This window comes from Oscarella lobularis, chromosome 1 (assembly GCF_947507565.1).
Source record: "Oscarella lobularis chromosome 1, ooOscLobu1.1, whole genome shotgun sequence".
Lineage (NCBI taxonomy): Eukaryota > Metazoa > Porifera > Homoscleromorpha > Homosclerophorida > Oscarellidae > Oscarella > Oscarella lobularis.
In genome coordinates this window covers 4,417,505-4,431,819 of record NC_089175.1, presented here as the reverse complement: position 1 = coordinate 4,431,819, position 14,315 = coordinate 4,417,505, and the positions used below count along the sequence as shown (strand labels likewise).

Below are 14,315 nucleotides of genomic sequence, written 5' to 3'. Positions count from 1 at the left end.
GGAGTCAAAGATGGCACAACTGGTCTTCACTTTCAAAAAATGAAAACTGTCTTTTATGGTGTTCGTTCCCTCAAAACAGGAGTGATGAGTGGAATCAATCCAAGTCATACTTTGGCTTTCCTGTTGACATTTCACGCATAACTGCCTTACGTACTTTACATTACATATGCAGGCGTGTAGGTAGCGCCAATCACGAGGTAGCGCCAATCACGTGACGACATTACGATTTGACTGGCGTCACAAGCGTATGTTGTGGTATGCGGTTAGTGAGGCTGTGGCAATGTTGAAGGCTCACCAGGTTGTTTGGTTCGGCTTCTGCTTTCAAATCTACGTCGTTGCCTTATTCGGTGAGTGGGTTAATTAAAAAGTAATCGACTACTTGGTACTACACTACTGGTGAGCCACACCCTCTGTTCTTGTGAGCACACTACACTGTACACACTACTAAAAAACGCTGCTTTTCGCGAGCGTCAGTGTTATTATGGAAGTCAAAGCATTTGGAAACTTTGATTATTCGAGCTGCGCAATTGTTTCAAGTTAACGCTAAGTGTTAACGGCGCTTAACGTTATCTGGGGTCACTCGCGCAGCCCCCAAAGTGCAAAGATCAAAAGTTGCGAAGCATATTTCCGCTGGGCTCTATTTTTTCCAACTGTTTCATTAAAAATGCATGTAGATTTCGGCGCCTGCGTCGACTCACCTCTCAAGGCTTACGTCACTGTCTCTCGGCCACAGAAGTACCTAATTTTCGGCGAAGCTACGAGAGACGATTTCCTTCGCTGCGGTGGCAACTACAGCAGCGACAGGTTTAGTGGTCTGCTGATCACTTTGAAATTAATACCATTTCGCCCCGGTGCTACTGTTGTTACGTTTTCCGCGAATGATCCTAAATACGTCTTTAACTGTACACCTCCCATGCCTTCCGGCAACAATTACGTCTCAGTTAGCTCAGCGTTCTGTACTCTTGGAATAAAATCGGCAAAATTGGAGGATCAAGGCACGTACGTCTGCGAAGTTAAGAGTTCCAACAGTTCTATTCTTGCTCAATCCGCCAACGTGACGCTCGTACTGTACGGTGAGTTGTTGAAGTGCTACACTTTTTTAAGTTTTGAAATTTGCAACGCAGATAATTTTATCCTGAATACTTCTATTGCTCAAAATTCTCAGCAATTATTTGTGAATGAGTTTGATCGAGTTAACCTGTCGTGTCCTGTCAATTTGCAAGGCGACTTGGGTGACTTGAATATTGAGTGGAGAAAGTTCGATGTAGTTCTTAGGGCGGCTAAGGCTAATCGAGTTCACGATGCGTTTCATTACGTAATACCTTCTGCAAATCGTAATGATGCTGGAATGTACAAATGCGTTGTCGTTTCTACAATTTACGGAAACATGACGGTCGACTCCCTTCAGAAAATATTACACGTGAACTGTAAGTGTCATAGTTCGACTTATGCGTTTCTTCTGAATTTCTTGTGTGTAGTTGGTCCAGTAGTGAGAATCGTGTCGAGTCCATCTCCTGTTATAAATCATTCTACCGTTGCAGTCGATCAGTACAAAAACAACTACATCAACTGTTCAGCTGAAGGATATCCTTCTCCTGACGTCGTCTTGTCTCACAACGACAAGCAGATCAATGACACCGATGGCAATTTAAAAATTGTGTCAGCAACTGAAAGAGATGCAGGCACGTATTGCTGCAACGCATCTAATGCACTTGGTCGTTCCAACGAGACGTGTTTAACACTGGGCATAAACTGTAAGTATAAAGTCTCGATTACGTTATTTTGCAAGCTTTTTGTGTAGTCGGACCAGTGGTGAAAATTTCATCACAGCCACTTCCTGTTGACCGTGTCGTGACTGTTGAACTGCACGAAAATATTTCCATCAACTGCTCAGCTAGTGGACATCCTACTCCACTCGTTGTTGTGTTACACAATGGCAATCTGGCTACGAACGCAAGTAGCTTGGAAATCATCTCGGCAAAAAAAACAGACGCCGGAACATATTGCTGTAACGCGTCGAACGCAGCCGGCCGTTTCAACGTGACATGTTTGACGTTGGGTGTAATTTGTATGTGGCTGAATCCAGAAGTTGTTCATTTTATTGACTTTCTTTTGTGTAGTTGGCCCAATCGTGAGAATTTTTTCACATCCATTTCGTATCAAGGAAAATACGGTGACAGTCTATCAGTCTGAACAGAACAATATAAACTGCTCAGCGGAAGGGTATCCTCCTCCTGAAATTTTCTTGTCTTATAATGGCAACCCGGCTAATGATACAGTCACTTTAGAAATTTCGTCAGCTGCTGAAACGGACGAAGGCGAGTATTGCTGTAACGCATCTAACGTACTTGGTCGTTTCAATGCTTCTTGTTTGAGTTTGCAAGTACCGGTACAAAAATTGCCGGTGACCGTAATAATTGTTGGTAGTTTTGTTGGGATTCTACTCATAATCGGTGGCATAGTCTTGTAAGTTCCTCCTCTAGTATGCCTATTATTTGTAGCCCTTATTTATTTATAGCTATAGTCAACGTAGAAAAGGGAGTTTTTCAATCAGCACGGATGAGGCACTTAAATCTGTGATAGAAATCATCTCAAGCGATGGGCTCAATATAGAAGATGTTTTCAGGGAAATTGACCCTTTTTTTAAAAAGAAAAATGCAATGAAAAGAAATAAAGATGATGACCATTCTTGGGCAAAGCGTTGTTTGCAAGCATGGTTCAAAGAAAATCTTGGCAAAAAAAATCCGGACAAATATTTTCTTTGTGCCGTCTACGATGCGTTCATCAAAATTCACAAATGTGAACTCGCTAGGAAACTTCAGGAGAAATTTCCAAACCACCTCACAAGTGTTCAAGAATCAGTGAGATTTACAAGAATTCAACTTGAAGTTTTAGATACTGCCGGTGAAGTTGAATCTCAGCCAAATGAAACATCGGTTGACACAAGTGCAGCCGCTGCTCCGTTTACAGTCAAAGAACACTCTTGTACGGACGACAGCATTTTGCTGATAGTAAATGACACACTTATAAAGTTGAAGAAAAAAGAAACAGCGTGTCAAAAAATTGACCAAAACGGAGGAAAACTGGATTTGCGCTGTTCTGGAGTGACTTTGGACGTACCTGCTAAAGCGCTAAAGAAAATATGCAAAATTCAAGTAAGCATCTTTGAAGCAGAAAGAGCAATACTTTTGAATGACGATAAAATGGCTTACGTAAGCATTATCGAGCTACTGCCTCATCAGCAAGAATTTATCGTACCAGTTAGAATTGAGCAAAAGCTCCATCACCATCAAAACATTGGATCTACTTCAGACGGTCAAATTTACTTTCACTATGGCCAAGGATCATCTCGCAACGAATTGTTTGATTTTATGGGAACGTTAAAATCAGACAACAGAAATTTTGCTTACAAAAAGTCTGTAGCAAAATTGGAAGAAAGTTCTTACGCATTGCAATGGTCATCGTTTTGTTATGCTTGCGTCACTCTTGATCCTGGATCAGTTTCAGTGGCTGTGTCTCTTTTTACAAAACGTTTTGAAAGCGAATGGGAACTACAAGTGTACTGTTCTTGCGGCTGCAACGAGGTTATTGAGCAAATAAAACAGGATATGATAAACGACCGTTACATTCTATCCGAAACAAAACCGTGGAAATTCAAGATACTCTGCTCAAATGAAGTAATACGAATTGAACTGCATGATGCTTGTGCTAGTATGGATGCGGTTACAGTCGATGAAGAGATATTCCATAACGTTGTGAGGAGTAAAGAGGAAACTCCTTGGCGGAACAAATCAAAAAGAATCAAAAATGGCGATTTACTTTCGAATGTTTCTGTGATTGGCAGACGCCTTAGGATAGAGCGTCCTTTTTGGTTACTTAGATTATTTTCCAAAGAAAAAGAAGTTGAAATAGAGTCCTATCACTGGACAGTTAGAAGACCAACTCAAAGCGACATTGATCATATCGCTAAACGCCATGCCATAGATGCGCCCAAGCATAAAGACGATAACCCTTTTATTGGGCATGAAATTGTTGGTACAGCTGCAAGTGACACTGCCGTGAATGTTCCTTACAGATTGAACAGAGAGCCGACTAGCGCGGAACTCTCTGTGCTAAGCAAAGAACTGGCACGCGGGCCGTGGATGTTTGTTGCAAGGGCTCTTGAAGTGGAGGAGTGCAAAATTCAGGAAATAAAAAGAAACAATCCATCAGAACTCAGAGAGTGCATCTATCAAGTTCTTCTGACGTGGAGGGAAAACTCCGAAGATGCTACGGCATATAAACTTTGTCTGGTATTGATTGAAGAAGACATGACGAATACAGCAAGAAAAGTTTTTGAATATGGTAATAAGTCTGTAAATCCTAAATGCTAGAAAGTAGAAGAAATATGCAAGCGAAAGTATGAAAGAAATTGGTACAATAAAATTTCGTGACAACAGGACAGCTTCATATAGAAATTACTACGGTTCTACATGCTATATCATGTTGGGCTTCGAATACAATTCCGTAAAGCTGTTGACGACAAAACGATGCAGCATCCGACTGTCGAGGCGTGATTGCATAGACGACGATCAAGACGGTGTCCGGATGGGTAAAATTAAATTACACTTGTGGCAGCGATAAAAGAGGAATGATAGCCGAGAGAAATGCTCTCCATTAGCTCAGCATTCCGACGTTCACTGAAATAGCAGTACGCAGACAACAGGGCAAGTTTGCCGTACATGTACATTCGCTGGAATTCATTGCTTTTTGACCGTCGAGTATTTTTTACGGCTCGCCTAATTAAGAATATAGGGCCTCTTTACGGGTTGCGATGTCGCGTCAGTTTGGTTCAATACGGGCCGGGCCGGTCGGCGATATACAGCTGCGGAGCTACTGACTGAACTGCCGTCACAAGGAGATTGAAGAAAAAGAGATTGAAGGAAGGGGGCCCCGTCAGGCGATTTTGCGTAAACTTATGTTTCGACGAGATTGCTGAAGTGCTAGACTTGTGTCGTAACACGCAATTGAGACAAATAATCAGATGATCAGATCCAATATTTTATGGTACTGTATGTACTGTACATGTTTTGTTTTAATTAATGTGGTTGTTTTTATTTAATTATCATGGGCTGCGCCAGGGGAAGTCCCGGGTATCTTTCCGTGCCTACAGAATGAATTCGTGGGATAGAAACGTCGTTCCGCACCTGGACCTTCTCGTAGCTAGGGGTCGTCGACGTCGAAGGCGAGCTTCTCGATCGTCTGAAGGCACGAGGATTGGTCACACGCGACTGGGAGTACCTACGTCTTCCATCTGTAACCAAGCGCAATAAGGCGCGAGCTCTACTCATGGATATTCTACCGCGAAAAATAAACAGCGAGGCTTTCGAAGCATTTGTATCTGCTCTAAGAGAAACAGAATGTCAGAGCCATGTATAGTGAAAATACTTGAAATGCCAATCGAGAAAGGTATGGTATGGTATCCACATTTGATGCTGTGAGATCAGTGGTTCGCTTTAGAAACGTCAGATGACAATCTTACTAATCAAATTTTCCAGTTGAAAGAAGAAAATGCTGAACAAGTGAAACTACGAAAAGGATCAGAGATGATTTGTATGGGACTGAGGCATAAATATGAAGTAATGACATATACAGCACTGAAAGCCTTTACACGAGTTCTGCTTTGCACTAGAAACCACACCAAACAGAAACTGTCTGGAAAGCAGCAGAATCACCTTTGCCTCAGTGTTCCACTTGCTATTGATACGTAGAAGAGATCAATGGCACAATTACTATTGCTACTGATAAACGACATCTGTATCGCTTTGCAGAGAACAAGTGGGAAGACTCACGTGGTTAGCGTAAACATGTGTCGACTAATGAAATGTCACGAGAAAGGATACTCTCTTATCGAAGACGACAGAAATGTATCTAGACAGTCATTTTAATCCCAAACCAGTTATTAGCGTGCTTGATGTCGCAGCCAGCAAGTGGATGAAACTCAAGGATATGAGTTGTGGACGTTCCTCGTGCTCACTTACGACTATTGATAACAAGCTCTACGTTGGAAGTGGAATTTGCCTTTCGGGTAGCACTAGTGTCGAATGCTTTCACCTGAAGGCAGAAGCTTGGACGAGTATCCACCCTACAACAAGTACAATATGCCATCTATCATCTCTGTACGGCAAAATCGTTGCAACGGGAGGAAGATGCAAAGGCAAATCCTCAAACGCTGTCGAAGTTTATGACAATGCAACTGACAGTTGGCTTCCACTGCCCTCAATGGAGGAAAGGCGTTTACAACACGATGTGACACAATGGAAGACGACGTTGTTCGTTGTAGGTGGATGGTGCTCAAGTGACCTAATGGAATCCTTTTAACTACCGTGAAATTTTGTATATACACAACATTTATATATTGACTTGCTCTGTGCTAATGACATTAAACCTACAAGTTTTTACAATACAATAGATATGGCGTCCTCTTCGTTGTTTTACACATTTTTTATCTTTGTGGATTGCCTTGTATATGAGAAATTGACGAAGGGCTCCAGTTACTAGTATATATTATATATATTAATATATCTTTGAATCACTCGCACAAGGGAGCAGTGCCCAATTTAAAGGGCCAACAAACACACAGAAACAACACCAACAATAGCCTACATGCCACGAGATTGGACACTGCATGGACACGGCGAAGCCTCGATTCGAATGTCTCCTCTATTTCATGGATTCTAGGCTCGAATCGACGCTTACGCGTCGCTGCAAGTTTCGTTGCAGTAGTATGTTACTTTGTGGGCTGAGCTAAGGGAGTGGATTGACGTCTTCCTTAGGTGCGAAGACAGCGAACGGCTGAAGGTCAACTACCTACGGCGACGAACCTCCCAAAAGGGTTCTGCTTCGCTCGTAGTAAGTCACACTGCTTCGCAGTCTTTGTTCATACTGACCTGAGTTATGTTGGAGCGAATTGAATGAAGTTATGCTTCGAAACGACGGGTTTTCCCCATTGGAGCCCCGATTTTCTAAAAACTTGCTAAACGAAGTCTTTCTCGTACATTTAACTTGCTACGTAAGTTGTTTCGACGAAGAAACTTTTCTCGCGTTCGAAATAAGTCATTAAAGTCTATCACATGAGTGCCCGGGCTACCGTGATGGGACCAGTGATTTTTTTTAGTTTCTGTTCCCCTCTTCGTCGCAGGCTTCTACTCCGCGTACTTCTATCCTCCACGTAAGGATCGTGGTGTTAAGTACACCTTCGCTCCAATTCTCCTTTTCGAAGCCTCTCGAGAGACGAAGATTCAAGCCTCCACCGGCGATTGCCCCGTCTCTGTCTTTCCGCCCAAAATAACATTAAACCCAGAACAGAAAGGGAATGTCATTCTTTCGTGCTCATGCCCATGCTCAACGTCCACAGAAGAGTTGCAATGTGGCGCAATGGTCGTCCTTATGAAGAGAGGATTTACAGCCACGGTCATATGAAGAAGGATTCAATCGGCGAGTACATGTGCGTGTTTAGTAAAAGCGTTAGGAGTCCGTTCGTATCTATTGGCGGTAAGTTGCGAGTTATGGCCTACTGTAGTATGAAATTGCACGTTTGCTTTTTTGTAGATCCCATTTGGATTAAATGCACTAAATTCATCCTGAGTTCATACTTTGTGTATATGTGGTATTGTAAGTCAACTAAAACAAATAATTTTAGTTGGTTTAATTAATTAATTAATGCTAGACATGCTGTGCATTTTCATTTTTAAAGTGTGTGGTGCGGAAAGTAAAGACAGTTATCAGCAACGCTGTATTCATATATTTTGGACTGGTCTTCCGATTTGGGCCTTTTGGTTTGCATTGCAAGGTGCAGCGTGTGAAACGTTGAGCCATGAGAATTTTTAAGATTGCTGTATAGGGGGAAATTTTCTAAGTTCAATCAGAGTGATGTTGTTGCTATTGAGTGAGATCCTATGGGCCATTTATACAGTTGCCGGTAAGTTGATCTTTATTTTGGTAAGAACTTTGAAAAACGAATGTGATCCAGTGTGGCATCGTTCTCTGACACCAATTAGAGGCTTGCCATATTGTTCAGCAATTGACCTGCTTTTCATAAATGAGCCACACAAAGCTGCAGCTTCAACTATAAGGCAAACAGGTTCAATCTATCTGTCTTTAGTTATTATTATTATTAACACGCTGCTTGTATAAAATTGCGTTTAAGATAAAGGTCTAAAATTCGCCTCTGCTGCTCCGCCAGATGCTAATTTTTCAAAAGTGGTAGCAGCTCCTGACGTTATACGTTGTAGGTGGATTATAGTCATCTTGTCATATCAGATAGACGCTCTGTTTTATACCTAGGTGGTGTTCTCAGTGATTACATTGCAGTTGTTTCTGACTTGGGAATGTCAAAGTCTATAAATTTCCTACGCATTGGATCACTTCTATTAGGAAGAACCACGTCCGATTTGCGAGACGAATATGATACGCTATCACCGATTCTTGATGCTTGGGCAAAAGATAAGAACCTAAACGATGATACTGCCATCAATCAACTGCTTGACGTCTGCAATGATCCCCAAATTATGATAAGAACTGCTGTTGAGAAGGAAGTTAAGAGAAGGGCAGCAAGGAAAGTCCGTTCTGGTAATGATTAATAAATTAAGTCTAGATTATGCCTTGCCTGATCTGCTTCTTTGCAGTACAATCTTCTAGCAGAAAATCCGCACAATTCTTGCCTAGGATAAGCCAAGATAAAGCTGTTGAAGCTAAATTAGACACTGTACCTAAGAAAGTGGACGTGGCTGTTTCAACAGAAAGCAAAGGTGCTGAGGGGCTTGAAAGAGAAGAACTTAGGAAGATCCTGAAAGATGAATGGAGGCAGCCTATTGAAGACCTCAAGAAGCGTCTAATGAAAATAGAGGCTCAATTGACGAAAAATCAAACAACATTTAACCAAAAAATGAGTGCGGTAGAAGCAGTGCTATCTGACGTGAAGAACGGCGTCATTGAAGTGGAACAAGGAACTTGGCAAGTTGTCAGTTACTTCTTGGAATCACGTTATTCTGCCAATGCCTGACTTGTAGCAAAATGTCTTAACTACTTCCAGCGAGGGCTCCCCCTTCCCATAATACAAGTATGGGTGTATAGAGTGACTTTCTCTGTATTAGCTAATGTACTGGTTTTTACAATAGATGGCGTCCTTCTTCTTGACTTCATTATTTTACATATCTTTATCTTTGTGATTGCCTTGTATCTGTTCCATACAGTATAATACAAATATGGCCACTAGCCCCCCCACTAGAGACACAGATTCGAGTATCAGCAACGCCGTGCGACCAATCACGGTTGTGTCGTACTCCTGAATAATTATTAATTTCTTTTAATGTCATGCCTATTTTTCTCTATTCTTACGCTGGAATCGGCAGAATCTGCACTCGATTCTCGCGGAATAAGAAGAAGTATTAGAGTGAGAAGCAGCGCCACACCCAGAACGGCTGGAATCAGCTTTCTACGACCAAAACGAGAAAAAATAGAATCGTAAAATTGTGAATAATAATCACAAAGAACCTTAGGGAGTCTGATTTGGCAAAAAGACACGAGAAAATGATGGCAGCACCCCAAGAAACGGACAGAATGATAATCCCTGTGCCGACGATCATAATTCTTATAAAGGCCGCCTTCCAAAAGTCCCCTTCGGAGATAAATAACGCCTGCAGAAACTAGATTTCGTGAATTCGCGAATGTTTACAACCAGTGTACGCGCGCTACGTGCGACGCTACGTGACGACAGCAGACGCTCTCCTTTGTTCGAGAAATGGCCGGCGAGTGTCTCGCAGCGATCCCAATCGCTTCTCGAATGACTCTACTTAGAAGCCGAGGCGACGCCGACCGAGGAAATCTCGCCAGAAACGCCGGAAACGAACCGACGACGCATTCGATCGCTAAAGTAAGCGCAACGATCGTACGCGAGACGCGAGACGCGACGAGAGGCGTTTTCCGAAGCGGCCAGACCGGCGTCGAGAGTCCGGGAAAGAGCGCGACCATGCGAAAGGGACGATCGCTCGAAACGCCGTCGAAAGGAGGCGGAGCTCCCAATCCGCTGCCAAATTCCATCAATCAGGTTTGTACGCGCGAGAGAAAAGAAACGAAAGACGCGAGTCGCATTTCCGCGCTAGGCCATTCTAAAATTGCAGCCGAGCTACAAGAAGAAGAATCACGATTTTCACGCACTTTTTCACGGCGTACCCGAGAGCGAAATTCTAATTGACGGTGACCACGCCCACATTTTTAAACCTAAAGAGGCAAACGGCTTTTTTTGACAGACTACTCCTGCGCCATCCAGAAAGACATTTTATTGCACGGACGCATGTACATCACAGCCGAGTCGTTTTATTTCTTTTCCAACGTTTTTGGCTACGAGACTAAAGTGAGAAGTCTTCGACTACGAACGCTATTACTAATTATTTATTTTTAGTTGGTAATTAGATGTAGTGACGTTACGGCCATTCACAAGGCCAAGACGGCGTTGGTGTTTCCCAACGCTATTGAGATACACGCTGGAGACAGCGCTAAGGTGGGCGAAGATTTGGAAAGAATTTTGTTTGTTAATTAATTTATTGATTGATTTTTTTTAGTATGGCTTTTCGTCGTTTATATCTCGTGACGCTTCGTTTCACGTCATGTTCAAAGTGTGGCAAAACGTCTTGCTGGAAATGGTGATAATTGTGAATTTTTGTTGTTGGAATATTTTTTCTTGATTTGTTTTTTTTGTTTTTGAAGCCAATGTCAGCTCAAGATTTGCTACAGTACGCCAAGCAAACGTGGAGAGACGATTCAGTAGATGAGCCAGCAGAGAAGGCTAGATTTTTAAAATAGGTAGTCAATCATTGATTTACGGCTTCGTATTAGGATGGCGAAGAATTTGAATTAATTGAATTGCCACATTACAAAGCAGAGACCAAACCGAAAGGAATCGACGAGGCAGGCGTTAGTGGCACTACCAGTCGAATACGCGAAGAACGACAATGTATCAAAAAAAAAGCCTGCTCCTATCAATACTAATAATAATAACGATGGGTTTAAGACGACGGTCCTGTGCCAGATCCGATCGGTCGAGAGTTTCTCTGCGAAGAATTCCCATTCACTGCCGAACGTTTGTACACCATGATTTTCACGAAGTCGCCCTTTTCTGAACGTCATATGGAACAGAGAAAAGCGACAAGTCAGCACGAGTTTTTATGTACCTTTGCTATTGACTATGTATGTCAATAGATCTTAACTGGGGACAGTGGGAATCGAATGAAGATACCTCCGTCTCCGTGAGAGAATTTTCTTATACTCTTCCTTTACATGCCACCTTTGGACCGAAGTCGGTTGACATTGTCGAAACGCAGGTAGGAAAAGTATATAGACCTTGTACAAATCTTTTAAGAATGTGCGGGGTTTTAAGACGTTGATTGAGGATTCGCAACCCGGCTTGTATTATAACATTGAAGCTGAGGTACAGGTTGAAATGGGTCTGAGATTGGCGTTTGTATACAGATTATGTTCCCATGACCTGTAGGCTAATAATAAGAATATACCGTTTGCTGACAGTTTCTACGTTTTTGTGCAATATTGCATATGGCAAATTAGTTCGCAGGCATCTGTTTTGAGGTACGTTTGCAGGGGAGAGGGAGAGTAGACTGCATTAGAAGTGACAGGTTTGCCTTTGTACTATAGGGTTTGTTCGGAAGTGAAATTCAGAAAGTCGGTTTTCATTAAGGGAGCCATAGAAAAGAGTGCCATCAAAGGAACGCAAAATCAGTGCAAGATACTAAGTAAGTGCTTGGACCCACGCCTATCTGTCACTATTTTTTTTCTGTTTTATTAGAGGAAAACCTTGATGAAGTCAAGCGTCAGGTTGGCCAGCCGTCACCGAGACGAATTACGGTCAAAGCAGGAAGAAGGAGATCCAACGCCATGTCGTTTAGACCAGCGAGACGGCCTCCATCCAGGGCAGCATCAGGTAGCGTCAATGAGGAAATAGAGAAGTTAGGTCAGGTGAAGCTTTTTCTTTTGTAGTGGAAGGCTCGACGCAATCAGAAAGGCGAGGACAAAACGATTAATACGTAGATAGCGTTAGTGGAAATAAAATACTGCGACGACCGGTTCTCCGTCCGAGTATGTAGTACTCATTGAGTCAAGCGAAGGGCGGCTATAGACGGCAATAGGCGCCCTTTTGTCTTGTTTTCTATATAGAAGGGAAAGGGCGCCTTCTTGTCTTTATTCTCAATAGAAGCCAAAGGGTGCCCTTTCGTTATTTTTATGCACTCGGACAAAGAACGGCCTTCGCAGTATATATTTATAATTTTGGTAACGTATTAATTAACAGATCCTTTGAGCATGTTTACCGGTGTCTCTTTATACTAAGGCTCCAATTACCCATGCGCTATTTTCTCTTTAGTTGCTCGCCTAATCGATTCATTTGGATGCTGATTTTGCTGAGGTATCATAATATCACGCTGTCCGTAAATGAGTGATTATGATTTATCCGATTCGTGCGTATTAGTCTCGTATGCCTCATTGCGTTTAACGCGTTTCTCTACTATCGATTCTTTTCTTATCGACACGTTCTCGACCCACTTACGACAATGAAGTACGTCAAAGAATGCTTCTCTTCCTAGTACTAGTAATACGCTCTCGTCTCTTAGATCTATTGAAGGCTCAAGACAAAAGTTAGTTGACGTTTTGAAGAAACAGCAACAGTTTTACAGCGTTGAATTAGAAAGGCATGAACAGTATATATAAGAAAGGAACTGATTGTCTATTGATTATTTAGATGGAAGGCTATCGTGTCTCTTTCAGTCAACCTTCTATCTGAGGTACAGTAGGTGAAGGAAACTATGGGTGTAGTCCTCATCAGTCTATCTGTTGTACGTAGATCAAAGGATCTCTGGAAGCCGTGCAGAAAGAGATACATTCACTAACGGATCAATTTTCTGAAGAGAGTACAATTGATAGCGCGAAGCAAACAAATTAGCTACAGTACCGTAGAACCTTAGAACCTTTAGTCAGATAGTACTACTCTAGATAGGGATAGGAAAAGTTGGAAGCTACTACTAGATAAGGTCTTCCTTTTCTCATTAATCGATTTCTATTTTGTTGGTTTTGTGTAGGCTGCACTTGACGTTGTTCTATAGCCTGTGTACGCGGCTTTGAGTGCTGGCAAATCAAACTGTGGCTGATGCCCAGGAAAAGCACATGGTCGTGTGTCTAATATGTACAGAAAATCAATCCACAGGAGATACTATATTGATCTTGCTACTGTACCTTCACGGTGTTGCAATGCTGCTGTTTCGCCACTTGGCTTTGCAATCCCGTACGATTTCCCATACGTTGAGGTAAAATAATGATTATACTATGTAATGATTGTCGGTTTGCACTACGTCACTTTTTTTCGTTGCAGTTTTGTACCTGAGATGGTAGGGGCTTTGGTGACGTTACCCGTTTATCGTCGAAACTTTCCTCGCACCAATTTCCGATGAGAGTCGACGATTTGTAGGCACTTTCGCTCGTCGTCGTTCGCCAGCCGAATTGGTCAAATTTCTTCTCGTCCGTGTGATCCCACACTTCGCCGTGACCGGACGCGCGCAGCTCGCTGCAGAAAGCCAAGCGATTCGACGACGCAGACATCACAACGTCGTTTCCATGACGATTCTAGCGCACTATCAATCACGTGGAATCTGGAGGCTCGAATTGTATACAGCACCAGCAAACCGTTGGATTCCTCTTCAAAATGTACCTATTACTTAGTTACATGCGTTGAGAATTTTGTCGATGCAGTAGCGGCATCTGTACAGTACGGAGGGGATGCAACTCACTGTTTAGGTACATAAGAAAACGGAAGAAGGGCTGCCTAATTAAAATTTTTGACCCCACTGTACTGTAGAAGCGATTAATTCAATCTCAAATCTGTCTGAGACGATGACAAACACAACAAATATCTCGCCCAAACACGACATTTCAAAAACCGACTAGGCACGTGCACAATCACAATCACATTGAAATAATGTTTGAATGTAGAAAAAGAAAAGAAAAAAAACTACACATACTGTTTTGACAGCGTGAAACGTCGACCAATCAAGGAGCTATTGTTGAAATTCGAGCGCCAAACTCAAAAGTGTTAGTAGGCACGCCTCCCCACCCAGCTATTAGCACGAAGACGTTTCCCCCTGGCATGAGCGGAAGTGGTGCATCACAATCTCTTGCGAATTTTCGATTTTACAGCACGTTGTCCATACAAGCCAATCAAAGCAATGCTGGGGAGTAATATGGGCAATATTTTGATGCGAGCATACTCATTAAAT

General features: G+C 42.5%; 5 protein-coding genes across 5 annotated transcripts; 3 read left to right on the top strand and 2 right to left on the bottom strand.

The window, feature by feature from the left end:
* Nucleotides 1-248: 248 nt before the first annotated feature.
* LOC136185582 (uncharacterized) lies at nucleotides 249-5,203 on the top strand. Its single transcript, XM_065972751.1, has 7 exons — nucleotides 249-347; nucleotides 675-1,073; nucleotides 1,125-1,427; nucleotides 1,479-1,754; nucleotides 1,802-2,068; nucleotides 2,121-2,466; nucleotides 2,519-5,203. Exons 1-7 carry the CDS (start codon nucleotides 281-283, stop codon nucleotides 4,371-4,373), a joined length of 3,513 nt encoding a protein of 1,170 aa, XP_065828823.1. The 5' UTR covers nucleotides 249-280; the 3' UTR covers nucleotides 4,374-5,203.
* Nucleotides 5,204-7,406: 2,203 nt separating this feature from the next.
* LOC136199531 (uncharacterized) lies at nucleotides 7,407-9,250 on the top strand. The gene is made up of 7 exons (XM_065989746.1): nucleotides 7,407-7,533; nucleotides 7,709-7,831; nucleotides 7,883-7,960; nucleotides 8,012-8,122; nucleotides 8,189-8,269; nucleotides 8,326-8,610; nucleotides 8,667-9,250. Exons 1-7 carry the CDS (start codon nucleotides 7,407-7,409, stop codon nucleotides 9,041-9,043), a joined length of 1,182 nt encoding a protein of 393 aa, XP_065845818.1. The 3' UTR covers nucleotides 9,044-9,250.
* LOC136184283 (transmembrane protein 218-like) lies at nucleotides 8,945-9,745 on the bottom strand. The gene is made up of 3 exons (XM_065971154.1): nucleotides 9,535-9,745; nucleotides 9,379-9,475; nucleotides 8,945-9,325 (listed from the first exon to the last, which is right to left on the bottom strand). Exons 1-3 carry the CDS (start codon nucleotides 9,624-9,626, stop codon nucleotides 9,188-9,190), a joined length of 327 nt encoding a protein of 108 aa, XP_065827226.1. The 5' UTR covers nucleotides 9,627-9,745; the 3' UTR covers nucleotides 8,945-9,187.
* Nucleotides 9,727-13,986, top strand: LOC136184263 (protein Aster-B-like). The gene is made up of 23 exons (XM_065971132.1): nucleotides 9,727-9,788; nucleotides 9,838-9,913; nucleotides 9,970-10,087; nucleotides 10,143-10,236; nucleotides 10,290-10,393; nucleotides 10,442-10,540; nucleotides 10,602-10,682; nucleotides 10,747-10,824; nucleotides 10,876-10,993; nucleotides 11,051-11,188; nucleotides 11,239-11,360; nucleotides 11,417-11,467; nucleotides 11,531-11,622; nucleotides 11,689-11,786; nucleotides 11,840-11,974; nucleotides 12,031-12,055; nucleotides 12,413-12,454; nucleotides 12,518-12,604; nucleotides 12,660-12,737; nucleotides 12,788-12,830; nucleotides 12,890-13,349; nucleotides 13,415-13,836; nucleotides 13,898-13,986. Exons 1-21 carry the CDS (start codon nucleotides 9,782-9,784, stop codon nucleotides 12,986-12,988), a joined length of 1,785 nt encoding a protein of 594 aa, XP_065827204.1. The 5' UTR covers nucleotides 9,727-9,781; the 3' UTR covers nucleotides 12,989-13,349; nucleotides 13,415-13,836; nucleotides 13,898-13,986.
* On the bottom strand, nucleotides 12,922-13,663 carry LOC136184272 (cilia- and flagella-associated protein 68-like). Its single transcript, XM_065971144.1, has 3 exons — nucleotides 13,423-13,663; nucleotides 13,279-13,366; nucleotides 12,922-13,221 (listed from the first exon to the last, which is right to left on the bottom strand). Exons 1-3 carry the CDS (start codon nucleotides 13,639-13,641, stop codon nucleotides 13,103-13,105), a joined length of 426 nt encoding a protein of 141 aa, XP_065827216.1. The 5' UTR covers nucleotides 13,642-13,663; the 3' UTR covers nucleotides 12,922-13,102.
* Nucleotides 13,987-14,315: the final 329 nt, after the last annotated feature.